General features: G+C 46.3%; 2 protein-coding genes across 2 annotated transcripts in view; one reads left to right on the top strand and one right to left on the bottom strand.

Moving 5' to 3' along the window:
• Nucleotides 1–6,612: 6,612 nt before the first annotated feature.
• Nucleotides 6,613–10,019, bottom strand: LOC129164470 (zinc finger CCHC domain-containing protein 12-like). Its single transcript, XM_054744789.2, has 3 exons — nucleotides 9,829–10,019; nucleotides 9,681–9,751; nucleotides 6,613–8,978 (listed from the first exon to the last, which is right to left on the bottom strand). The coding sequence occupies exon 3, from the start codon at nucleotides 8,278–8,280 to the stop codon at nucleotides 6,622–6,624; it is 1,659 nt and encodes a 552-aa protein (XP_054600764.2). The 5' UTR covers nucleotides 8,281–8,978; nucleotides 9,681–9,751; nucleotides 9,829–10,019; the 3' UTR covers nucleotides 6,613–6,621.
• Nucleotides 10,020–12,773: 2,754 nt separating this feature from the next.
• Nucleotides 12,774–26,372, top strand: part of adamtsl2 (ADAMTS-like 2) — a 45,209-nt gene continuing 31,610 nt past the window's right edge. The window contains exon 1 of the mRNA XM_015960435.3: nucleotides 12,774–13,245. The gene's annotated coding sequence lies outside the window, so the exon portion shown is untranslated. The remainder of the gene's footprint in view (nucleotides 13,246–26,372) is intronic.

The following is a 26,372-nucleotide window of genomic DNA, read 5'->3' as shown; positions in this document are numbered from 1 at the left end:
ATCCAGGGCATAAGGCATAGCAGATTAGAAAATAGCGTTTTTAGCCCCGTTGACTCGCATTCATTGTTTTATTCTTCTGGAAACCTGTGATGCGGAAGTGACTTAGGCTCCCTATTAGATGCCATGTTTCCTTCTACGGGAACCCATGAGGACAAAATGCATTTGTAACGGGTATTACAATTAAATAATATGAAATAGGTATTGAACTATTGTCTTGACAACTCTGGACCAGTATCAAAAGTTCTAGGTAAGATTATGGAGCCTTGAAAGGATCAGCAGAGAAGGAACCACACAATGACAGATAAGATATGATTTAAATAGAAACTGTATTGAAAAGGTGTAAAGTTTACAAACCCTGCCTATCTAAGCCGGCTTCCTACAGTGCACAAACGCACATTAAAGGACTCAAAATAAAACCAAAACCCTCTTTGAGGAAATTCTCCAAAGAGTTTCAATTAAAGAGCTTCCACTCCTGTTGCTCAGTCCACTTCTCTTTGGAAAGAGAAATTAGTTTGTGTGTGTGTGTGTGTGTGTGTGTGCGTTTCTGTCCAGTGGATCTAACACTACCCGGGTAGATTTTTTAAAAGTGTCAGTCTTATCTGTGTGAAGGGATGTAGTGATAGTCCTGGGGTTCGCTGAAGATGGATCCCACGGCTGGCCACACCGTACTCTGGTCCGTCTACAGTCACTCTCTTGGAACTGGCTCGCCACTGAACCCACAAGGTTCAGATCTCAAATGATCCGGTCTTGGTCAAAAAACCAATCTATGCACACAGGGCAGAGTGCATACATTACTATTTTATCTATGCTCCTTCCATCACTCATCTTTAGTTACACAATGTCTCAAGCATCATGAAATAACTTGAGTTGCATCACACAAGGTTTTAGCGCAACAGAAAATATACCTTATATTTACCCTTTTAAGAATAAATAAATTTGTAAGATTCACTCTCCCACATTTATCTTTTTTTTTTCAGCTTGCTTTTAACTGTTCTTCCTTTTCAGATATTTCAACTGAATTATTTCTCAGAAAAATATATCAACTTCTTTAAACACTAATACATCCAACAGAGTAATGAGATCCTTCACATTTTATAATGCCATTTTATGAACTTTTTGCATCTTTATCAAATGAATTAACTTTTAAATCAACAACTAAAAGGGTGCCTTTAAGCACTACATGACAATATTACTGTTCCTTTAACGTTTTGGAAAGCTAACAAACTCAAATGAATCACAGTAATAGTAGAACACACAGAAATTGCTAAGCAGTAGCTTAATACTAGCGGTTAGCTGGGCACATTTTAATATATTCTTTAACACTTAAAAATAAACATCTGCACATCAGTGATGTTACAGTACTTTAAACATAAGTATCACAACTCCGACTGGTTTTTAAACAGGAAATATATTAACAGCAGTCAACTACATGTCTTTATGGTGCTAACATTCATGTAGCATCCCTTACCGGAGCTCGTGGTGAGATAGCTCGCCTGGCTGACGCAGCTTCCCACGGCCGTATTTCACAGAATTCAGATCCTAACAAATAGCCATCTGTTAATAGCTAGTTGGTGAAGATAAATTGCAAATTTAACTTTTATTTTAACTTTTCTCACCAGGATCTTTCAGTTAATCTGGCGGTTGCCTCGTGAGTAACGGCTTTCACAACAGGAAATGCTGACTAACAGGAAGTCATCTCAAGGCATACTCGCCTCCTAGTGGCGGAGAGGGAAATTACACCTCCAACCTTATGCCGCAGCACAAACCACAATTCTGATGTGGGTTACACTCTCCCCTCCTGAACTCTTGCACGTCCCTGTGCATGACAAGGTTCACACAAATGTCTCTTGGGGGTAAAGGCAAGAGTAGAAGCATGTGCTTCACCTTCATTTACCATGTCATTCCACGCATCGGTCAACCCTTGGAAGAAGGACTTTACCACGGTGACAATTGGTTTCCCCAATTCAGTGTAGTCGAGCCTCATCGGTGGTTGGCGATCCCGCTCAGACCTCCTAACATGGGTATCAGTGTCAGCTTGTTCCTCTACTTCACCATCCTCCTCCTGTCCTTCAGTTCTAGGATCATTCATCACATCCTCCAACGCTTCTGGGAGGACAGGGATCTCTTTAGGTTGGTCCTCACTTAAGTCCTTGACCTCGTTAAGCAACTCCTCCTCTCCTGAACTGTAATCCAGCAGCGTCCTTTGTCCCTCAGATTCAGTGGATGCACTATCATCCACCTTTGCTCCTCCCACAGACTCATGGAGTTCAAGTGCTGGTACGTTTGCAGCAGGAGGTGAGGTCTCACCATCGTCTGGACTCTGCTCATTGCCACAATGATCTGTTCTGTGGTAAATTGATGTGACCTCAGGCATAACATTGGCACCTTCCAGATCGTCCGTTGACTCGGCAGAGATTGGTGTCAAGTTATGCTTGGCGTGACTGGAACCTAGGTCTCTTGGGGCGTTTTGTGTTGCAGCACCCCCAGTCGTCTCAGAGAGTGGTTGTATTTCAAACCAAGCAATGGGAACAATGTCCTCCTCATCTGAAGACTGGTCAAGCTTCGTTGTGCTGCTAGGAGTACTCTGACGTGTCCTATGCTTTCTAGCTCGTTTGGGCTGAGCACACTCCTCCGTTGGTGCAGCAAGAAATCCGCATGGGAGTAGGAGGTCGCGATGCAGCGTGCGCTTGGGACCCTCGTTGTTCTCTGGTCTAACTGTATAGACTGGAAGGTCTCCAGCTTTCTTCACTACCACATGGACTGTGGATTCCCACTTATCAGCTAGCTTGTGCTTTCCTCGAATACGCACATTTCTGACAAGTACTCTGTCGCCAACGCCTAAAGCAGAAGGACTTACTCGCTTATCAAACCGAATCTTATTTTTCTCAGCTACCTTGGCAGCAGTCCTTGTGGCAACTTCGTAGCTCTGCTCAAGACGAGATTTAAGGTCCTGTACGTATTGGGAATGTGACTTGTGTCGCTGTTCTTTCACTGGTAACCCAAATGCGAGGTCAACAGGCAACCTTGGCTGGCGTCTAAACATTAGTTCATATGGTGTGAACCCAGTCACCTCACTCTTGGTACAGTTGTACGCGTGCACCAACGGCTTTACAAAGTCCTTCCAGTGAGATTTTTCTTGACTTCCCAGAGTGCCAAGCATGTCTAATAGAGTGCGGTTGAAGCGTTCCACCGGGTTGCCTCTCGGGTGGTATGGTGTTGTTCGCGTTTTACGGATGCCCGCAATCTGACAGAGTTCCTTGATCAACCGCGACTCAAAGTCAGGACCTTGGTCACTGTGCAGCTTCTCTGGGAATCCATAATGGACGATGAAATTGTCCCACAACCACTTTGCAACTGTTCGAGCCTTTTGATTTTGTGTCGGCCCAGCTACAGCATACTTGGTGAAGTGATCAGTGATCACGAGAATGTCCTTTGTGTTGCTTCTGTCTGGTTCAACAGACAAAAAGTCCATGCATACCAATTCGAGTGGTCGTGTAGTCATTATATTCACCAGAGGTGCAGCTCTCTCAGGTAGAGCTTTCCTGCACACACACCGGGTACACGTTCTTATTTTCTTCTCAATGTCCGAAGCCATTCTTGGCCAGTAGAATCTGGCTCTGACCAGATCCACGGTGCGTTCCTTTCCCGTGTGACCCATGTCATCGTGTAGGCTTCTTAGAACCACGTCTCGAAGTTCTGCAGGCAAGACTAACTGATGTTGTGTGTGTCCCTCTTCTAGGCGTGTTCTATAGAGGATGCCATTTCGGAGCTCAAACTTGTTCAACTCTCTCAACAAGAGAGGCAGATCTGGAAGCTCGGTTCTTAGACTAGGTGGTGGTTTCACTCCTTGCTCAATCTGGGAAATGACATGCTTAATGCACTGATCAGCTCGTTGCTTGTCTCTGAGGTCCTCTTCTGAAAGGTTTGGAATGATGGGTAGTCCTCCAAGCCCATCCTCATGCCCAAAGCTGTCAGGCACTGCATCTGCAGAAATGGCCAGGCTTTCAACCAGAGAGATACCACCATCACAGACCATTGCATTGTTGGCGCAATAGATAAGTTGTCTCTCACAAATGGCTTGAACGACTTCTGGTTTAACCACTTCAATGTCTCCTGGGTCAGATAGGTGATGTTGAGTGAAACGACGTATCCTGTCCCACTCTTTCTGAGATGGTAGGTCGTCATGCAGATTGCCGTGAGGCCGTCGTGACAACGCGTCAGCGTCTCCATTTCGTTTCCCAGGGCGGTACTGGAGCTTAAAAGAGAAGGTGGAGAGTGCAGCCAGCCACCTATAGCTGGTTGCATCGAGCTTGGCAGAAGTAAGTACGTAAGTGAGGGGATTGCTGTCAGTGACCACCGTAAACTGGTTGCCATACAGATAGTCGCTGAACTTCTCTGTCACAGACCACTTCAATGCCAGGAACTCGAGCTTGTGAGCTGGGTAGCGGGATTCACTACGTGATAGCCCTCTGCTAGCGTAGGCAACAACACGCAGCTGCCCCTCCTGCTCCTGATACAGGGCCGGTCCGAGGCCGGTGGAGCTTGCATCCGTGTGTAGGATGTAGGGCAACGTGGGATCCGCAAAGGCTAGAACTGGGGATGTTGTTAATTTGTCTATAATCATTTCAAAGGCCTGCTGGCAGGCAGGTGTCCAACGGTCCAGAAATGGTTCTTTTGGGTGGTAGTACTGGTCACTCTTGTCTTTCGACTTGGAATGCTTCTGTACAGGTGGGTACCCCGATGTCAGATCATTCAGAGGCTTTACTATGTTTGAATAGCCTTTGATGAACTTCCTATAGTACCCGCAGAATCCCAGGAAGGCTCTCAGCTCTTTTAGGCGTTGAGGAACTGGCCAGGTCTTTAACGCTGCTATCTTCTCCGGGTCTGTTTCCACTCCCTGCTCCGACACCACATGCCCCAGATAGCGAACCGAAGACTGGAAGAACTTGCATTTTTCCGGAGACAGCTTCAGACCGTACTCCTTCAATCGGTTAAGGACCTTGACGAGTCTGACTTCGTGTTCTTCTAAAGTCCGCGAGAAGACTATCAGGTCATCCAGAAAAACTACAACTTCCTTCAGGTTCATGTCACCCATGCACTTCTCCATCAGCCTCTGGAAGGTGCTTGGGGCATTCGTCACTCCTTGAGGCATGCGATTAAACTCCCAGAAGCCAAGCGGGCAGACAAAGGCAGTCTTGGGCTTATCAGCTTCATCAACCTCAATCTGGTAATAACCAGACTTGAGGTCGAGAACACTGAACCACTTGGAACCAGAGAGTGCTGCGAAAGTGTCGTCCATCCTTGGGAGTGCGTACGCATCCTTCACTGTCTGCAGGTTCAACTTCCTGTAATCAATACAGAGACGAACTTGACCATTTTTCTTCCTAACCACAACAATGGGGGATGAAAATGGAGACTCGCTCTCACGAATCACTCCAGCATCAAGAAGCTCTTGAAGATGTTTTCTGACGGCTCCCACATCGTTTGGGTGGATTGGCCGGGCCCTGTGCTTGAATGGTGTTTGGTCAGACAGCTTGATGTGATGCTTTACTTTATCTGTCCTCCCAAAGTCAATATCATTCATGGCAAAGACTTCAGGCATGCCATTCAGCTTTTTCACAATTCTGTCTCTCCACTCTGGAGAGATTTGAGATTCCCCAAAGTCAAAGACCAGCTTAGGTTGATCAGGGGACTTGGATCCAGGTAGCTTAGTTGGCTCCTGACCCTCCGTCGCACTCTGCTTGTGTGGTAGAATAGCTTGGATTGCATTGAGCGCAGCAATCACGCTCTTGGCCGGAATAGTGATGTCGTGCTCAGACGCATTAGATATCACAACTGGTAGCCTGCATGGGGATCTGGTTGGTATGTTGAGGAGGCAGGTCTTTACCAGCAGTCCTCCAGGTAGAGATGATGTAGGGTACTCCACAATGGCACACTTCTCCGACTGGAACCCCTTGACTGCTACAGTTCCTTCTAAAACAACAGTTGCTCCAGCCGGAACAACCTTTGTTTCTTTCCCATGCATCCTCACCACTCCAATGTTACTGTTGTGACATTGTTCATGTCGCAGCTGTAATACTTTCAGCACAGTCTTATAGCCATCTGATGAGGGGTGATGGATCGCTGGACCTTCCTCTTTATGCATGTTATATGCCACATCAAGGGTGTTAGTACCAATCAGGACATGAAAGCCAGATGTTCCACTGTCTGGCACCACTAAGGCCAAGGTTGGGACATCACACTCCTTGCCCAGGAATTGTTCTGGGAAGGTGATGGTGATTTTAATGTAGCCCAAATAAGGTACGGGTAACCCATTGGCACCTTCAACTTCCAATAGATCATACAGTGGCTCTATCTGTGTTTCAAACAGATGTTGATCAAAGAAGGACTTGGTAACCGTAGTCACTTGTGAACCTGTGTCCATCAGACAGTTAAACTGTTTATCTTGGATCATTACTTGGCATGTACTCTTTGTACCTACCAGTTTTGGGGAAACCTTCGAAAGGTGTTTCCTGACATTACACTGGTTCAAAGCAGCACTTAATTTGGGTGTAGCGTCTTTATTAACAGGGCACTGGTGAGCTGCTTCAGCCTCAGTTTGCCCTACAACTGAGGCTTCATCTAAAAATTTTCATTGGGAGTTAGATGGTTTGTCGCATCCCACATACGCTGCTTTTCTCTTAGCTGACTTCTTTTTTCATCAACGAGAGTGGGGTTTGGTTCGTTAGTGCAAGTTGAAGAAATATGGCCATCCTGACCACACTTGAAACAATACCAGGCCTTTGGCCTTGCGTTCTGTTTTGGGTTGGATGGCTTCCAGCTTGGTGCTCTAGGGTCAAGTTTAGGTGGTATTGGTCGGCTGGATGCGTGCTCAGCGCTCCCCTTGGGTTTCAAGGTCTTTTGGGGTTTCTTTGACATCAGTGCGGTAAGCTGGCTCTGAAGAGATGCGACTTGCTGTCTGAGTTCCTCCAATGTGTTGGACTCGGGTGGGATCACTACTTGCTGGCTGCAGGCACATGTGCTTTGCGAGCTAGTAACGGCCCGCTGTCGATTTGAGCCGAGGTGCTTCTTCATGCGCGTGACTTTGGCTGCATGTCTATCCTCCTCAGTACGGATCTGTAACAGGAGCTCTGCAAATGCTGGAGGGTGACTTTTCTTATCTTCTAGATTGAGGTCAGAGAGCAAGATGTTGTCCCAACAACCGCGGCAGAATTGCTTGAGAATATATTTGTCTGCTTCTTCAGCAGCAATTCCTCCCCTCTTAACAGCAAGGTTTAGAACAGCCTGTAGGCGGCAGAGGTAGGATGAAGCCTTTTCACCAGGATCCTGAAGAGTATTCATAAACTGGGCGAAAAGTTCTTCGCCATCTTCAACAGTTCCAAAGGCTGCATCCAGCAGTTGAAGGTAAGTTTCAGGGGTAGCTTCAGGACTTAGCCTTTTGACAATATCTGCTGCAGGGGAGAGCAAGCTCTCAACCATCTTCCGAGACTTCTGAAGATTAGACAGAGTGGAATCTTTTCTGAGAAGCTCAGCATGTGACCGCCATGTGTCGTAGTCGGTCTCATTACTGGGCCTTGGGGTTTTGCCTGAAAATGGGTGAAGCTTGATGGGAAAATGTGGATATATGTTACAGTCACTTTTCCTTACAATGTGTTCAACGATGACCTTTTGAACTTCAGGTGGATGTAGGTCACTCTCCCTGATGGGTAGATTTTGCCTCAGGATGGTGGGTGGCTTTGGTTCGGGGCAATCTTGACCGAAATCCATCAAGGAGGGACTTCTGAACATCTGGTGATCTGAGGTTTCGACTGTTTCAAGAGATGTGTTGAACGGTTTGGCTACAGATACCTCATCAGCGCTGCCTGTTCCAATTGCCTCACTGATCTCTGACATCATATCTCTCAGCACTTCTTCGTAGTCTTTCCCACTTAATTTAGCCAATTTCTTTATCTCATTGAGGTAGGTTTTGGTAACATTGCAGCCAACCTTTGTAGTGTAAATGCTAGCCAAAGCTTGAACGAGATACCTGACACTTGGGTTCTCTTTGAGTTCATGTGTGTAAGGCAAAAGAGAAGATAAGGCTTCAATGGCGGCACCATCTTGATACTCAATAATCAGGTTTTTATAAAACTCTGATTCAGCATCAGTTACTGAAACGAGCCTAGCAGAACCATATTTCTTCAGAAAGTCTATGATCTCCTCATCTTCTGGCGATCCAAGCAACCCACTCACAATCACTGCATTTGGGACTTTGATACCTGAGTTAGCTATGAACTCCATCTTTGGCAATAATGCTAAAGCATATAAACACCTTTTTTCTCATACAATTTCCCAAACATGAGATGTGTTTCACTGCTGGCACTTAACTAGGCTCCTGGCTGGCTCGCCACTTTTGTAACGGGTATTACAATTAAATAATATGAAATAGGTATTGAACTATTGTCTTGACAACTCTGGACCAGTATCAAAAGTTCTAGGTAAGATTATGGAGCCTTGAAAGGATCAGCAGAGAAGGAACCACACAATGACAGATAAGATATGATTTAAATAGAAACTGTATTGAAAAGGTGTAAAGTTTACAAACCCTGCCTATCTAAGCCGGCTTCCTACAGTGCACAAACGCACATTAAAGGACTCAAAATAAAACCAAAACCCTCTTTGAGGAAATTCTCCAAAGAGTTTCAATTAAAGAGCTTCCACTCCTGTTGCTCAGTCCACTTCTCTTTGGAAAGAGAAATTAGTTTGTGTGTGTGCGTTTCTGTCCAGTGGATCTAACACTACCCGGGTAGATTTTTTAAAAGTGTCAGTCTTATCTGTGTGAAGGGATGTAGTGATAGTCCTGGGGTTCGCTGAAGATGGATCCCACGGCTGGCCACACCGTACTCTGGTCCGTCTACAGTCACTCTCTTGGAACTGGCTCGCCACTGAACCCACAAGGTTCAGATCTCAAATGATCCGGTCTTGGTCAAAAAACCAATCTATGCACACAGGGCAGAGTGCATACATTACTATTTTATCTATGCTCCTTCCATCACTCATCTTTAGTTACACAATGTCTCAAGCATCATGAAATAACTTGAGTTGCATCACACAAGGTTTTAGCGCAACAGAAAATATACCTTATATTTACCCTTTTAAGAATAAATAAATTTGTAAGATTCACTCTCCCACATTTATCTTTTTTTTTCAGCTTGCTTTTAACTGTTCTTCCTTTTCAGATATTTCAACTGAATTATTTCTCAGAAAAATATATCAACTTCTTTAAACACTAATACATCCAACAGAGTAAGAGATCCTTCACATTTTATAATGCCATTTTATGAACTTTTTGCATCTTTATCAAATGAATTAACTTTTAAATCAACAACTAAAAGGGTGCCTTTAAGCACTACATGACAATATTACTGTTCCTTTAACGTTTTGGAAAGCTAACAAACTCAAATGAATCACAGTAATAGTAGAACACACAGAAATTGCTAAGCAGTAGCTTAATACTAGCGGTTAGCTGGGCACATTTTAATATATTCTTTAACACTTAAAAATAAACATCTGCACATCAGTGATGTTACAGTACTTTAAACATAAGTATCACAACTCCGACTGGTTTTTAAACAGGAAATATATTAACAGCAGTCAACTACATGTCTTTATGGTGCTAACATTCATGTAGCATCCCTTACCGGAGCTCGTGGTGAGATAGCTCGCCTGGCTGACGCAGCTTCCCACGGCCGTATTTCACAGAATTCAGATCCTAACAAATAGCCATCTGTTAATAGCTAGTTGGTGAAGATAAATTGCAAATTTAACTTTTATTTTAACTTTTCTCACCAGGATCTTTCAGTTAATCTGGCGGTTGCCTCGTGAGTAACGGCTTTCACAACAGGAAATGCTGACTAACAGGAAGTCATCTCAAGGCATACTCGCCTCCTAGTGGCGGAGAGGGAAATTACACCTCCAACCTTATGCCGCAGCACAAACCACAATTCTGATGTGGGTTACACATTACTGATTTGTAATAAAAGATTACAAACTTTCATCATTCTTGGGGCAACGGTGGCACAGGAGTTAAGAGCTCGCCCGTAATCGGAAGGTTGCAGGTTCGAGCCCCGCTCAGTCTGTCGCTGTCGTTGTGTCCTTGGGCAAGACACTTAACCCACGTTGCCTGCTGGTGGTGGTCGGAGGGACCGGTGGCGCCAGTGCTCGGCAGCCTCGTCTCTGTCAGTGCGCCCCAGGGCAGCTGTGGCTACATTGTAGCTCATCACCACCAGTGTGTGAATGTGTGTATGAATGGGTGAATGACTGATTGTGTTGTAAAGCGCCTTGGGGGGTTCCAGGACTCTAGAAGGCGCTATATCAAATACAGGCCATTCTTAAATGTTGTTTTACACGTTTACCACTTGTTGCCAGTGATGAAAGGGAGTCTGATACTCTTATTATTTTGCTAAAGTTTGCACTTTTTGACCCTAATGGGGATCCATTAGTAAGGTCTTACTCCAACACAAAAATAATGCTTGCTTGCAATGATTTAGGTTTCTACTGGCCCCTATCGCCAGGAAAAATACACACTGTCACTTTAAGTATTTTAAACAGTTTTTCTTCTAAATGGAATTAAAAACATGAGAATCAGTTGTATCAAAATGCCATGAAGAGTCTTTTTTAAACACTGGTTTCTTAGGCATCTGTGATGTGAACACAAATCTGATTTAGATGAGTTTCGTGTCTGAACCATTCAGGTCAGACTTCAACGCGCGTCTCTTGGTCAGCTTGCTTCTCACACCAAACCTTCCATCAGGAATCTTGGTGTGACCTTTGACCCAGCTCTCACCCTGGATTCTCATGTCAGTTCTCTTGTTCGCTCTTCCTTCTTCCATCTCAGGAACGTTGCTAAGCTGAGTCCCGTCCTGTCCCGCTCTGAACTTGAGACAGTTCTCCACACCTTCATCTCCTCACGCTTAGACTACTGTAACTCTCTTTTCACGTGTCTGAATAGAACCTCCCTGAACCGTCTACAGGTGGTTCAGAACGCCTGTGCTCGGCTTCTGACCAAGTCCTCCAAACACACCCACATCACCCCGCTTCTCCTCCAGCTTCACTGGCTGCCAGTCAACTTCAGGGTTCATTTCAAGATCCTGGTTCTGGTCTATAGGGCCTTACATGGACAAGCACCATCTTACATTGGTGATCTTCTTAGTCCCTACACCCTCAGCAGGTCCCTGAGGTCCAGTGATCAAAGCCTACTGGTTGTGCAGCACCAGGCTAAAGGTCAAAGGTGACAGATCATCTGCTGCTGTGGCCCCCAGACTCTGGACCTCTCTCCCCCTGAGCCTGAGATCAGTGGACTCAGTGGTCTCCTTTAAAAAGCAGCTGAAGACTCACCTGTTCAAGCTGGCTTTTGTATGACCTTCTTCACCTCTCTCTCTTTATTCTGCTCTCCCCACCTATTCCACCTTCCTCAGGATCCACTGATTTCCCTCTTTCCTGTTCACTCTCTCTCTTTCTTAACATTTTTTAATCACAATTGTCTATTTTTGCTTTTTTAAATATTTTTTTAAAACATTTTCTAAATGCTTTTTTATATTTTTATATTTTTACATGTTTTGCTTTTGTGAAGCGCCTCGTGATTTTTATCTTGAGAGGCGCTTTAGAAATGATACTTTCTTCTTCTTTCCTCTGAGACGGGATGAAAACCTGCACACATTTAGGAACACGAAGCTCGTGTTTCGGAGCTGACTAAAAGTTTTAGCTCGATTTTATTTGTTTTTGTTTTTGTTGTCCCATTTAAATGTTTCAAATAAATAAAGAAAAATCCGTATCAAAGATAAACTGATTAATTACAAAGAAACATTTAAAAACAACTTCATTTCACTCATTAGGGGAACGCGGTTTTAGATGATCTGGGTTCTCTTGTTCTTGAATTCCCGTAGCAACAGCGGATCAGGGTGTGTTGCTTTTTTAGATCTTTTAGCATACTCATGTTGAGGCGATCAGGGGTCTCATTCATTACTTTGTGTAGAATCCTCCTAAAACCCAGCAAAAAAAATATATATATATATGTATATATATATATATATATATATATATATATATATATATATATATATATATATATATATATATACTCAGGCAAACTCTTTATCTGACCTCCTGCTTTATAAATCTGAGTCTTCCTAAAAATGTGCTCAGGTGTTGCAGGGGCGTGTCCAGGGAGTGGCCTGGGGTAGCACATGCCCACCTTGGAATCTGATTGGCCACCCCAGGTGCCACCACACTAATTTACCTTTAAATAGGCTTTTCATTCTCCACAAAAGGCTTGGGGGTAAAACAAAAAAGCATAATCATTGGGGCCACCCATGCACAAAGTTGTGCCTCACCTGGGCCACCCCATTTTAAAAGATCTGGACACGCCACTGAGGTGTTGTAAACGTGATGTAAAATGAATTGGTTTACAACATTTCTAAATCAAAATAACTTCAAAACTATGAAAACAATCTTGATTAATGTAATTCCATATATAGTATGAATGTGAGTGTGTGCGTGGGTGAATGACTGATTATGTTGTGAAGCACCTTGGGGGGTTGTGGAACCCCAGAAAGCACCATTTACTATTTTGATTTTAATTTTATTTATAAAATTAATCTGCTTTTACCTGTATTGTTTCTACGTTTTTATACTGTTTTTTCTTACTTTACTGTTCTGCGCTTTGTTTGAAAGTGCTTCATAAATAAAGTTATTACTTTTTTGGGCCGAGCTATGAAACTGACGGACTTAAGGAGCAACAGTCAGAAAAAACCATCAGACATCCAGGGTCACTCCTTTGTTCCTCCCACCTCCTCCTCCTCCTCCTGCCACTCAGCTGCTCCTATGGGGAGGAGGAGGAGGAAGAGGGATGCAGGGAGAACACACCTTACCTCCCTCCCTTCTTCACTTTCTTCATCCTCCTCTCTGCTCATTCTACAGCGACAGCAGCTCTCATCAGCACACGACAACACAGTCCTGCTGTCGCTGGCCGGCTAAAACACACACACACACACACACACACACGCGTACCCGCACACACACACACACACACACACACACACACACGCACACACACACACACACACACACACACACACACACACACACACACACACACACACACACACACACACACACACACACACACACACACACACACACACACACACACACCTTGACTGGCATCCTCAACAAAAACCAAAACGCCCTTGGACTGCTGCAGGCGAGGTAAGTAGCTAATTACTTTGTGTGTGTGTGTGTGTGTGTGTGTGTGTGTTTGTTTGTGTTCATGCATTTGGCTGTGTGTGTGTGTGTGTGTGTTGTGTGAAAGTATGTGTGATTCTGGCCCTCTGAATGCCTGCATGAACTGTTGTGGTTTTTATACTCTCTCTCTTTATGTGTGTGTGTGTGTGTGTGTGTGTGTGTGTGCGTGTGTGTGCGTGTGTGTTTACGAGTTAGACCAGAGCCAATGAGACTTGCATTTTGCACCAGACCAAAACAAATCCAGAAAATAATGCTGACTCGCTTTAAGAGGAGTGTGTGTTTTTGTGCAGGCATGCGTGCATGTGTATTCCTGGAGAGGCCCGAGTCTGACTGGAAGCTTGTCAGCTGTTGGGAGACGTGTGTGTGTGTGTGTGTGTGTAAACTGGTGAGGTAGAGGCTCACATCTGTGCCAGCTCTGCTTGTCGAACTGTAGTTTCTGGCTTTTTTGGCTCCGTTCTGCAGCAGCCAGTTGCTGGGATAAAATCTCCACACATCTCCCGTTTAGAGTTTCACTCCAGGATTCACTAAATGTTCTTACAGAGCAGACAAGTGACATCTGCTTGTGCAAAAGGATTCCTGTGAACACAATGTTGGTCTTTAAAGACAATAGCTCTGTGGTGGAACCTCAGTCTGGTAGTGAAACACGTAAATCTGTCAGGCTTTAGTCCGAAAGTAAAGGTTATGAACTTTATCAACGGTTAATAAAACAGAATTATCGTTGGTTTAGATCAGGGTGGGTGACTCGAGTCCTCGATGGCCGCTATCCAGCATGTTTTAGCTGTTTCCCTCTTCCAGCACACTTGATTCACCTGCTCAGCATTTCGACGAGCTCTGCAGAAGCCTGTTAATCAGTTGCTGATCAGAATCGGCTGTGTGGTAGCAGGGAAACAAACAAAACATGCTGGATAGTAGTTGTCGAGGACTGGAGTTGCCTACCCATGGTTTAGATGTAGGGCTGCATTATGAGCAGTCAGTTTCTTACCTGATTATTAGAGCTCTCCTTCTGGAGGAATGTGAATGGGTGAATGACTGGTGTGTTATAAAGTGCCTTGGGGGGTTGTAGATCCCCATAAGCTGTACATAAATACAAGCCACTTACCAAAAAGAACAATGTCCACAACCTCAGCAACATGGAGTTTAGTTTGACCTTTGACCCTCACATCAAATCCATCACTCAATGCTCTTCTTTTGACCTGGAAGTTTAGACATCTCTTCACCCATATTCTTTTGCTCCACCTCCACACCAGACTCTTGTATTTGGTGGTTTTGTGTTCAATTTAAAGGTACAATATGTACAAAGTTTACAGTGAAATAATCACAAAACAGGCTAATGGCACAATCATGCTGGAATGAAGGTTACATCAAAACAGGTTTCCTTCTCAGCCGGCTGGGGGCTTGTCAGCTGCTCTCCTAAAAATTTAAATGCTCAAAGAGGGATGTAGTCTTTGTTTACAATCTGTGAGCCCTTCGAGTTGCCGGGTCTGCACCAGCTAACCCTGTCGTGCTGGCATTGGTAATTAGACACCAACCAGCAAATGATCCTCTGGTTAAAAGACACAGCCCAGAAGTTATTTCTTGTAATTTAAAGAAGACACTACATCGTTCTGTTGTGCTCTATCATTGGGTAAAGAATGCAGGAGGCTAATGTTGAGCTAACAATGCTAACGATGAATTGGAAAAATTAGTCTGCTCCAACAGTATCTGAAGCTTCTTTTCGAATAACCAGCAGTAGTTCGAAACTCATTCGTGTGTTTAGAAAATGTGCTGCAGTAACCAAGTTTGACCACAGTAGGTCGTTGTTACTTCATTCTTACATAATGCCCCGTTAAGTTACTTAAAAGAAAGAAAGAAAACAATATTTTATTAAGCGCCTGTCGAGATAAGAATCATGAGGCGCTTCACAGGAACAAAAATTTTTTATATGAAAAAGATTTTAAAAATGGTTAAAATGAGGAAATGAATTAAAAATTGTGATTAAAAATGTAAGGATAGGGAAAGAGAAAATGAACAGGAAAGAGGGAAATTGGTGGATCCCGGGAAAGGCGGAGTTGGTAGGAAGAGCTGGATAAGGAGAGGGAGGTGATGAAGGTCACACCAAAGCCTGAACAGGTGAGTTTAAAGGAGACCAGTGAGTCCACTGCTCTCAGGCTCAGGGGGAGAGACGCTTTGGTCACTGGATCTCAGGGACCTGCTGGGGGTGTAGGGACTGAGAAGATCACCAACGTAAGATGGTGCTTGTCCATGTAAGGCCCTATAGGCCAGAACCAGGATCTTGAAAAGAACCCTGAAGTTGACTGGCAGCCAGTGAAGCTGGAGGAGAAGCGGGGTGATGTGGGTGTGTTTGGAGGACTTGGTCAGAAGCCGAGCACAGGCGTTCTGAACCACCTGTAGACGGTTCAGGGAGGTTCTGCTCAGACACGTGAAAAGAGAGTTACAGTAGTCTAAGCGTGGGGAGATGAAGGTGTGGGTTTAATTTGGGTTATGGTCAAGATAAAAATCCTTGCTATCTTCAATGTTTTACTTTAAAGTGACGTGTGAATTTCCCTGGCGATACAGGGCAGCTGCTCCTTGAACCGTCACCTTATCGTGGTGGAGGAGTTTGAGTGCCCTAATGATCCTAGGAGCTATGTTGTCTGGGGCACTTTGTGCCCCTGGTAGGGTCTCCCATGACAATTGGTCTTGGGTGAAGGGTGAGACAAAGAACGGTTCAGAAGATCTTTCATGGACGTTAAAACAAAGAGTCGGAGTACCCGGCCTGGAGGGTTACCGGGGTCCCACCCTGGAGCCAGGCCTGGGGTTGGGGCCCGTGAGCGAGCACCTGGTGGCCGGGCTTTCGCCCATGGGGCCCGGCCGGGCCCAGCCCGAACCGGATACATGGGCTCATCCAACTGTGGACCCACCACCCGCAGGAGGAACATGAAGGGTCCGGTGCAATCTGGATCGGGTGGCAGGCCAAGGCGGGAGCCTTGGCTGTCCGATCCCCGGACAAGAAAACTGGTTTTTGGGACATGGAACGTCACCTCGCTGGCGGGGAAGGAGCAGGAGCTTGTGGCAGAGGTTGAGCGGTACCGGCTAGATGTAGTCGGACTCACCTCAACACATAGCATTGGCTCTGGAACCCAAGTCCTTGAGAGGGGTTGGACATTCTCCTCTGCTGGAGTTGCTCCGGGTGAGAGGCGGAGGGCTGGGGTTGGCTTTTTGTTAGCCCCAAGACTCTCTGCCTGTGTGTTGGGGTTTACCCCGGGGGACGAGAGGGTAGCTTCCCTGCGCCTTCGGGTCGGGGAACGGGTCCTGACTGTTGTTTGTGCTGATGGGCCAAATGTCTGTTCAGAGTACCCACCTTTTTGGAGTCCCTGGGACGAGTGCTAGATAGTGCTCCATCAGGGGACTCCATTGTCCTGCTGGGGGACTTCAATGCTCACGTGGGCAATGACAGCATGACCTGGAGGGGTGTGATTGGGAGGAACGGCCCGCCTGATCTGAACTCGAGTGGTGTTTCGTTATTGGACTTCTGTGCAAGCCGCAGTTTGGCCATAACGAACACCATGTTCGAACATAAGGATGCCCATCGGTACACTTGGTACCAGGGCAGCCTAGGTCGCAGGTCAATGATAGACTTTGTAGTCATATCATCTGACCTGCGGCTGTATGTTTTGGACACCCGAGTGAAGAGAGGAGCGAAGCTGTCAACTGATCACCACCTGGTGGTGAGTTGGATCAGATGGCAGGGGAAGATGCCGCGTAGACCTGGCAAACCCAAATGCATAGTGAGGGTCTGATGGGAACGCCTGGCAGACAAACCTGTTAAGATGGTCTTCAACTCCCACCTCCGGCAGAGCTTTGACCGCGTCCCGAGAGCAGTGGGGGACATTGACTCCGAGTGGGCCTTGTTCCACTCTGCAATGGTTGAGGCGACTGTTGCTAGCTGTGGTCGCAAGGTGGCCGGTGCCAGTCGTGGTGGCAACCCTTGTACCTGCTGGTGAACACCAGAGGTTCGGTGAGCCGTCAGGCTGAAGAAGGAGGCCTACAGAGCGTGGCTGGTCTGTGGGTCTCCAGAGGCAGCAGACAGGTACCGGATAGCCAAGCGAGGTGCAGCAGTGACAGTTGCCGAGGCAAAATCTCGGGCGTGGGAGGAGTTTGGTGAGGCCATGGAGAAAGACTATCGATCGGCTCCAAAGAGGTTCTGGCAAACTGTCCAGCGCCTCAGGAGAGGAAGGCAGCAACTCGCTCACACTGTTTACAGTGGGGATGGGGAGCTGCTGACGTCAACTGGGGCTATAGTCAGATGGTGGAAGGAATACTTTGAGGAGCTCCACAATCCCACCTATGCGCATTCTGAGGAGGAACCAGAGCCGGGAGACCTGGGGATGGACTGTCCAATCTCTGGGGCAGAAGTTGCTGAGGTAGTCAAACAACTACACAGAGGCGGAGCCCCGGGGGCGGATGAGGTTCGTCCTGGGTATCTCAAGGCTATGGATGTTGTAGGGCTGTCATGGTTGACACGTCTCTGCAACATTGCGTGGTCATCGGGGCCAGTTCCTGTGGAGTGGCAGACTGGGGTGGTGGTCCCCATCTTTAAGAAGGGTGACCTGAGAGTGTGTTCCAACTATAGGGGGATTACACTCCTCAGCCTCCCTGGAAAAGTTTACTCCAAGGTACTGGAGAGGAGGGTCCGATCGATAGTTGAATCTCAGATTGAGGAGGAGCAATGTGGTTTTCGTCCTGGCCATGGAACTGTGGACCAGCTCTATACCCTTGCAAGGGTGATGGAGGGTGCATGGGAGTTTGCCCAACCAATCCACATGTGTTTTGTGGATTTGGAGAAGGCTTATGACCGTGTCCCCAGGGGCACCCTGTGGGGCTGCTTCAGGAGTATGGGGTGGGTGGCTTTCTGTTGAGGGCCATTCAGTCCCTTTACCAGAGGAGCGTGAGTTTGGTCCGCATAGCCGGTAGTAAGTCGGACCTGTTCTCGGTGAGGGTTGGACTCCGCCAGGGCTGCCCTTTTTCACCGGTTCTGTTCATTACCTTTATGGGCAGAATTTCTAGGCGCAGCCGTGGTGTGGAGTGTGTCGAGTTTGGTGGCAGGAGAATCTCGTCTCTGCTTTTTGCGGATGATGTGGCCCTCCTAGCTTCATCCAGCTCTGACCTTCAGCTCTTGCTGGGTAGGTTTGCGGCGGAGTGTGAAGCGGCTGGGATGAGGATCAGCACCTCCAAATCTGAGACCATGGATCTCGACCGGAAAAGGGTGGCTTGCCAACTCCGGGTCGGGAGAGAGGTCCTACCTCAAGTGGAGGAGTTTAAGTATCTCGGGGTCTTGTTCACGAGTGAGGGTAGGAGGGATTGGGAGATTGACAGGCGGATTGGTTCGGCATCTGCAGTGATGCGGACGCTGAGCCGATCTGTCGTGGTGAAGAGGGAACTGAGCCAGAAAGCCAGGCTCTTGATTTACCGGTCGATCTACGTCCTAATCCTCACCTATGGTCAGGAGCTTTGGGTAATGACCGAAAGAACGAGATCGCGGATCCAAGCGGCCGAAATGTGTTTCCTCCGTAGGGTGGCCGGGCTCAGCCTTAGAGATAGGGTGAGGAGGTCGGACATTCGGGAGGGACTCGGAGTAGAACCGCTGCTCCTCCGGATCGAAAGGAGTCAGCTGAGGTGGTTTGGGCATCTGGTCAAGATGCCTCCTGGACGACTCCCTGGGGAGGTGTTTTGGGCATGTCCTGCCGGCAGGCGGCCCCCGGGTCGACCCAGGACATGTTGGAGAGGTTACATCTCCAATCTGGTCCGGGAACGCCTTGGGGTCCTGCCGGAGGAGCTGGTGGAGGTGGCCGGGGAGAGGACGGTTTGGAGCTCCCTAGTTGGGATGCTGCCCCCGCGACCCAGACCCGGATAAGCGGAGGAAGCCGCCGCCGACGATACAGGGCAGTTTATACCTAAATCATTGCGAGCAAGTGGTATTTTTTTGTTTGAATAAGACCTTACCAACGGATGGCCATTAGGGTCAAAAATCGCTGGCAAGCACATCAGACTCCCTTTCATCCATCCATCCATCCATTTTCAACCGCTTATCGGGGGTCGGGTCATGGGAGCAGCAGCCCAAGCAGGGACGTCCAGACTTCCCTCTCCCCAGCCACTTAGGCCAGCTCCTCCGGAGGAATCCCAAGGTGTTCCCTGACCAGCCGAGAGACACAGTCCCTCCAGTGTGTCCTCCTCCCTCGGGTCTCCTCCCGGTTGGATGTGTCTGGAAAACCTCACCAGGGAGGCGTCCAGGAGGCATCCTGATCAGGTGCCCGAGCTATCTCAACTGGCTCCTCTTGTCATGGAGATGTAGTGGGTCTACTCCAAGCCCTGCCCGGATGATCGAGCTTCTCACCCTATCTTGTCACCCACCCTATTGCCTTCTGGCTCAGCTCTCTCTTAACCCCGACAGACCGGTACAACGCCCGCATCACTGCAGATGCAGCACCGATCCACCTATCGATCTCACGCTCTAGCTGTCCCTCACACGTGAACAAGATCCCGAGACACTTAAACTCCTCCACTTGGGGCAGGACCTCACCCCTGTCCCGGAAAAGGCGTTCTACCCTTTTCTGACTCAAGACCATGGTCTCAGATTTAGAGGAGCTGATTTTCATCCCAGCTGCGACCCGCTCCAGCCAAAGCTGAAGATCACGTTCTGATGAAGCCAACAGGACCACATCATCTGCAAACAGCAGAGACCTGATCTGTGGACTCCCTTTCATCACTGGCAATGAGTGAAGAGGTAAATATCTTATGCTTATGAATGATGGGAGTTTTGTAACTTTGGTCCTCACGAGCTCCCGTAGAAGAAAACATGGCGTCTCCCAGAGATGCCGGCCCGCTCCCATGTATTTTAGACCAAATTTTTCACCAACAGGCCATCGTTTCATTCGTTTTCAACACATTTCGATTGACACTTCCTGAGATGAAATGTGTAAGAAGTGCAGGTTTTTACTCGGTTTCACGCTGAACTGGTGCACACTAATGCAACACGTTCTGCATATGTGTGCGTGAGCGTGGCATAATTTTCAATAAGTGCAACAGCTGTGAAAAAAAGTGTTTTTAGTGGATTTCTCCTTGTTTTTATTGCATTGTCTTTGTCAGCTTGTCCCAAAGTTGTCTCTCTTTTGTCATAAATGTCGTCTGGATCTTTGATCTCAGAAGATTTTTATGAAGATGTTGGAAAAACAAACCCTAAAAAACTCTTTTAACTGTTTTTCCAACTCATGACCGCCACTTGGTGCTAACAGTTAATACGCTTAATCTTCATGTATGGACTGCATCATCCACTATAAGTTTATGTCTGTAGTGTAATTTAACCACGGCAACCCTAAACAGATCAGCCTTTTCTTTGTGAGGGATCTTATTGTCTTCCTGGGAACTCCACATCTGAAGAGTGAGTCAATAAACAGTTCAGAGTTCAACTGGGAGCAATTTAACACAGACTCTGTTTACCCCTGGGGGGCAACTAAACTCCTCCGACCTCTCTCTCTGATTCTCAGCCCGGCTCCCTCGCCCTCTGATTCCCGTCTCTTATTAATGGACTTCTGCAGCGTTCCCTTCTCCGGTTATCACGAGTGCTTTAGGAAGGGACCACCGAGGGGTTGGCTCATAAAACAGGAGTAATGAGTCTGTGTCTGGACAAGCAGACACCCACAACCTACATGCTCTCCTCCCAGAGTGTGACCAAAATGAGCCGTAGGAGGCAGACAGTGACACGCTGGGGCTTTTCTAATCACCAATGTGTCATACCGCTTTTCATTATTAAGAAATTCTAAGAATTCAGCAGTTGTTGCACCATTTCTCAGCTGCCGCTCGGGATTTGCACCAGAGACTGTTTCAAGTTTGTTTTCTTAACCCCTTTCCTGTGATCAAGGTGCTACGTATTTGATCCTTCTTTATTCTCTTTGGCTGTTTCTTATCCTCGGCAGAGCCCGAGTCTCGCCGGGCTAGGACGCAGCGTTCATGTCTGACATTTGATAATGATGCAGGATGTTGCTTTTGTGTTGCTGGAGTTTCAAACTTGTTCACAACGTTTTTAAGTCAGTGTTCGTCGCCAAGCCGGAGTTTGTGGACATTTTCGAGAGTCGGAAATGGGAGACGACTTTGGAAGGTGTTGGGAAACTGTAAAATTAATTTGTAACCCGTTACAGACAAAGATCGGGCTTCCTGCCTGCTGGGCAAAAAATGCACATAAACAAATTAAGTTATAATTAGCACAACTTGAAGTCTAAACTCAGGAATTACATTTATAAATGTGCCTGAAGCACAAATTCAGTGTGATTCAAACTAAAAATCTTTTCTCATCTCAACTAAATGAGAAGCAGGATTAACAGGCAAGTTTAAGGCCCATGCTGGAATTTAGCATCTTTCTCAGCTAAGCTGCGGGACTTGAACCAGCAGCCTTTTGACTGAACACTGATGAATCTACACTGTCAACCCTCTCATTCTGCACTTCTTTATGTCTTCAACTTTCAAAGGGACGCTTGCACAGATCACTAATAAAGCTTTATAGGAATTTTTAAAGAGGTCCTTCACTGAAAAAACATTTTCCCCCGATTATTTTTGAAATTGATCGGTCACTCCGAGTGTTTCATGCAGGCTGAACATGAAAACAGTCTCCTACACCAACTCCTGCATCAGCTTCTGATAGAAAATTGACAGTAAATCTTTAGGAATAGAAAATCCTGACAGATCTACGTCATGCTGTCACTTAAAGGTTGAATATGGAGCATGAACACTCTGGTGAACTCTAGTGTTCAGAGGTGGTATTGCAACACCAGGACTAATTTTCCAGCCGTTAGGATGTTGGTTCACAGCTGACACGTTCCAGCACCATGTTCAGAGACAAATTGTGCGGGATAAGAACAAATTTCTACTAATACGTTTATTTTACAACAGTGTTTACCGTCAGAACGTCTTCTGGGCTCAGAATTAGCTGCCGAACTTGTAAAGTCCACCATTTTACACAGTCCCAACCTCGCCTTGCTGAGCAGACTTTTTAGCACAACGGTGCCCTCTAGTGGCTGGTAGACGTAAACATAAACACAGTGTTGTGCTCGACAGAATAAAAATTTAATTATTTCACTTTTTAAATAAAGCTTTAAAAGGAGAAACTGCACCTTCATTCTGCACACCTCTGAACGCCCGTGGAGGAATATTGTTTTTAAATATAGCTTTTTATTAAAAGTTTCCATATTTTAACTTTAACATGTATAGACTCACGGCAGGGAAGGCTGTTGTTGGTTTAGCATCCAGGAAACGGCAGAGAACGTCTCGGCTAGTAAAAGCTAACCGTTAGCATTAGCAACCCTAACACACTGGAGAACTCCTCCAGGCTTGTTTTATTTGTGGGGATGAAACATCAATGTTGCAGAGCAAACAGAGTCAGCGGTAGAGTCGTGCTGCTGTTAGCCAATCAGAGGAGAGATGTCCAAACATCAGCAAACAAGACTCCAGATCCTGCCGTCCGAAGTTACTTTCTCCTCTCCAGGGGCGGATTTAGGTCTGAAGAAGATCCGGGGCTTAAATCCATAAATCTGGCCATGTGGTAAGTAGCAGCTATGCTAGGGGAGAGGAGATTTTGCGTTGACGTCACATATGCGACGTCTGATTTGCAGTCATGCTAATTACGAACGTTTACAAGCTGTGTGTGATCCAGGGCGGAAGGCAAAGCAGGTTAGAAAATAGCTGCTTCCATTTTTTCGTTCTTCTGGGGACCCGTGAGCCGACCGGAAAGGGAGGAGACTTAGGCTCCCTGCAGGAAATGACTCACAAGCCTTCATTCGTGTTAGAGACCACAGCAGACATATTTAACTATTGAGTGACCAACATCTCATCGAGGCACAGCAGCAACTTAAAAACTGATTTATTCAAACTCTGTCCCACTTTGTGAGGTTTGATACCAATTACAGATAAAATAGTTCGATCAACAAATAAAATCAACAACTGCAGTTCGCAGCAAAGCTTCATGCTGCAATTTACAGGTTTGTTCAACCTCCTTGAAGCCCGATGTTGTAGCCCCATGAAGACAAGGATCGGTGAATCAGCCTTCAGGACCTTGTTTTCCCTTTGTGGAGTTGATTTGGAGGTGTCACCTTGTACACTGAAAAAGAGAATAGTTTAATCAACCTAATTGATTTGCTTCAATTGGAACAAGCAATTTAATTAAGTTTATCCAACCTAAATTATTATAATAATTTAAGTTGGATGAACTTAATTAAATTGCTTTTTACCAATTGAAGCAATTTTGTTTAAGTTGGATCTACTTTTTCTTTTTACAGATTCAGAGGTTTTTATGTCTGGCAAGAACCAAGACCCATGTTCCTCCAGGTCCTGAGAAATAAACGGGACAGACTTCTGAAATATTCTCAATGGCAGACGGCGGTCAAAAGCCAAGAAAAAAACCAAGTAGGAAACATAACCGAGATAAACCAAACTGAGCTCTTCATCTAAAATAAACAGGAGGAAACAAACAGCAGCCAACACCTATAAATCACCTGTAATCCTTCTGAGAGTTCTCTAAACAGAAGCGTAATTCCTCAAACGGCTGTTGTAGTCTGCAGATGATTTTCTTTTGCACTCTTTGTTGCTTTAGCGTGGACATTTCCACCCAGTAGCCGATCCTCTTGAAGCGAAGCGTTCATTGCACCAACACCTGCATGATAAACGCTGTTTTCCACCTAACAAAAGTCTGAAGTCTCATTTTGCTTCAGCATTATTCCGTTGTCAGAGTTTACGTCAATGATTTGACTCATAACTGTATAAAAAAGCCACCAGTGGACCTACGGAGGTTGTTTCAGCTACACCACGTCGTTAAACCCTGTAACATCTTCACTCGAGACATATGAGATTCATATTACAGGTGTCCACCGGCGTCTGGGTGAGGTCCAGCATTGGGTCATAAATGTTCAGCTCTGATATATCAGCCTCATCCCGCCGTTCCAACCAGGCCTCTCGGGGGGATCGACTTGTGCTGTCTGTCTGTCTGCTAAGGTTAGCATGCTACAAAAACAAGAAGGAGAGGCAAGGGGCCCCAAGGGTCTGTCAGGGTGGGGACGGCACAGGGGAAAGCGGGGAAGGAAGCAGGGAAGATGAGGGAACAGTTTGCTTTTTTCCTTTTCTTTGCCCGGCTGCTGGGAAACGACAGCACAGTGGAGGAGGAAAGAGGAAGACCCTGTCTGGACCAAAGCGAGGCAGCGAGCCAGTCTTGCGTTGAAACCACAGAAACCTGCAGAGCTGGAAACGTGCAGAAAGGCAGACGTGTGTTCCGTGTGAGAACTGTGATTGTAGAAAACAAGGAACGTTAGACATTCCTGGGACACTGCTTCACACTCCGACCCAAGAGATGGCAACAATGACAAAAGATGTGATTTCTCACCAGGAATTCGATAAAATTTATGCCTCTTTTTGGTCGTGAAGTGATGAATGTGGAAAATCTCCTCGAGCAGAATCTTCTCAACACTTCTTTGATGGGCAGGTCACCTGCAAATTGGGATAAAGGGGAAAAAAATCAGAAAATTTGGGACACGACAGTGACGGTATCATTTAAAAGGCTGCATTCCACTTCTACGGCTCATATGCTGTAAAACGTTCACTTGTTTTCTTTTCCGCACATCTGTCATTCTGCATTAGTATTCCAAATATGAACTATAATTTTTATTCATTATAAAATGCCCCTAAACTCAGACCATGATGCATGGCAACAATTCTGCATCTCATTGTGTGATTTTAAATCGAGTGTCAGACCTGGTATTTTATTTTTAATGTGCCTCCTCCGGTCTCAGCTGCAGGACTTAGTAATGCAATACTCAGTTTTACTTTTTGATTTAAAGTGACGGTGTGTATTTTATGTTTATGTATTTAGCAGACGCTTTTGTCCAAAGTGACTTACAAGTGATAATCAGCATGTTGCCCTTGAGGCTAACAACAACAACAACAACAACAAACCATTTTTAGTCAATCGTAGGTCACAGTGAGGCAGCACATTGAATCCAGGAGAGGAGGGAACAAGGAGTGGACAGTAGAGAGGGGGGACGGGTGCAGGGAGGGTGCTAGTTTAGAAGATGCTCTCTGAAGAGCAGGGTCTTCAGGAGTTTCTTGAAAATTGAAAAGGAAGCTGCTTTTCTGGTCGTGCTTGGAAGGTCATTCCACATTTGTGGAACGATGCATGAGAAGAGTCTGGATTGTCCTGAGCGTGGTGTAGGCACTGCTAGCCGACCATCCTGTGATGACCGGAGCGGCCGGGCCGAGACGTAAGCGTTTGCAAGAGGATTCAGGTAGATGGGAGCCGTACCGTCTCGGACTTTGTATGCTAGTGTTAGCAATTTGAATTTGATGTGTGCTGCTAGCGGTAGCCAGTGGAGCTCAATGAACAGAGGGGTGACGTGTGCTCTTTTTGGCTGATTGAAGACCAGACGGGCCGCTGCGTTCTGGACCATTTGAAGAGGTCTCACAGTACAGCCTGGAAGACCAGTTAGAAGGGCATTGCAGTAATCGAGGCGGGAGATGACAGTAGATTGCACCAGGAGCTGGGTGGCATGTTGTGTTAGGTATGGTCTGATCTTTTGTATGTTATACAGCGCAAAGCGGCATGACAGTGTGGTCGTCCGGTGGAAATGACAGATAGAGCTGGGTGTCGTCTGCATAGCAGTGGTAGGAGAAGCCATGTGATCGAATGATCTCACCCAGTGAGGTGGAGTATATGGCAAAGAGAAGAGGTCCTAGTACAGAGCCCTGGGGGACTCCTGTGGCAAGATGGTGCATGGTAGAGGATTGTCCAAGCCAAGATACGCTGAATGATCGTCCTGTGAGGTACGATTCAAACCAGGCATGCGCTTTCTCTGTGATACCCATACTAGAGAGTGTGGACAAAAGGAAGCCATGGTTGACAGTGTCTAATGCAGCCGATAAGTCGAGCAGGATAAGCACTGAGGATTTGGCAGTCGCTCTAGCTTCTTTGAAGGATTCCGTCACTGCTAACAGAGCTGTCTCAGTGGAGTGGCCCTTTTTGAACCCAGATTGGTAAGGGTCAAGCAGACAGTTTTGTGAGAGGTACTCTGTGATCTGCT

This window comes from Nothobranchius furzeri, chromosome 10 (assembly GCF_043380555.1).
Source record: "Nothobranchius furzeri strain GRZ-AD chromosome 10, NfurGRZ-RIMD1, whole genome shotgun sequence".
Taxonomy (NCBI): Eukaryota; Metazoa; Chordata; class Actinopteri; order Cyprinodontiformes; family Nothobranchiidae; genus Nothobranchius; species Nothobranchius furzeri.
Note: the sequence above shows the minus strand (reverse complement) of the source record. Positions and strands in the feature narration are given on the sequence as shown.

Excerpts from the sequence above, each read along its gene's own strand:
- LOC129164470 (XM_054744789.2), bottom strand. The coding sequence starts at position 8,280 with ATGGAGTTCATAGCTAACTCAGGTATCAAAGTCCCAAATGCAGTGATT.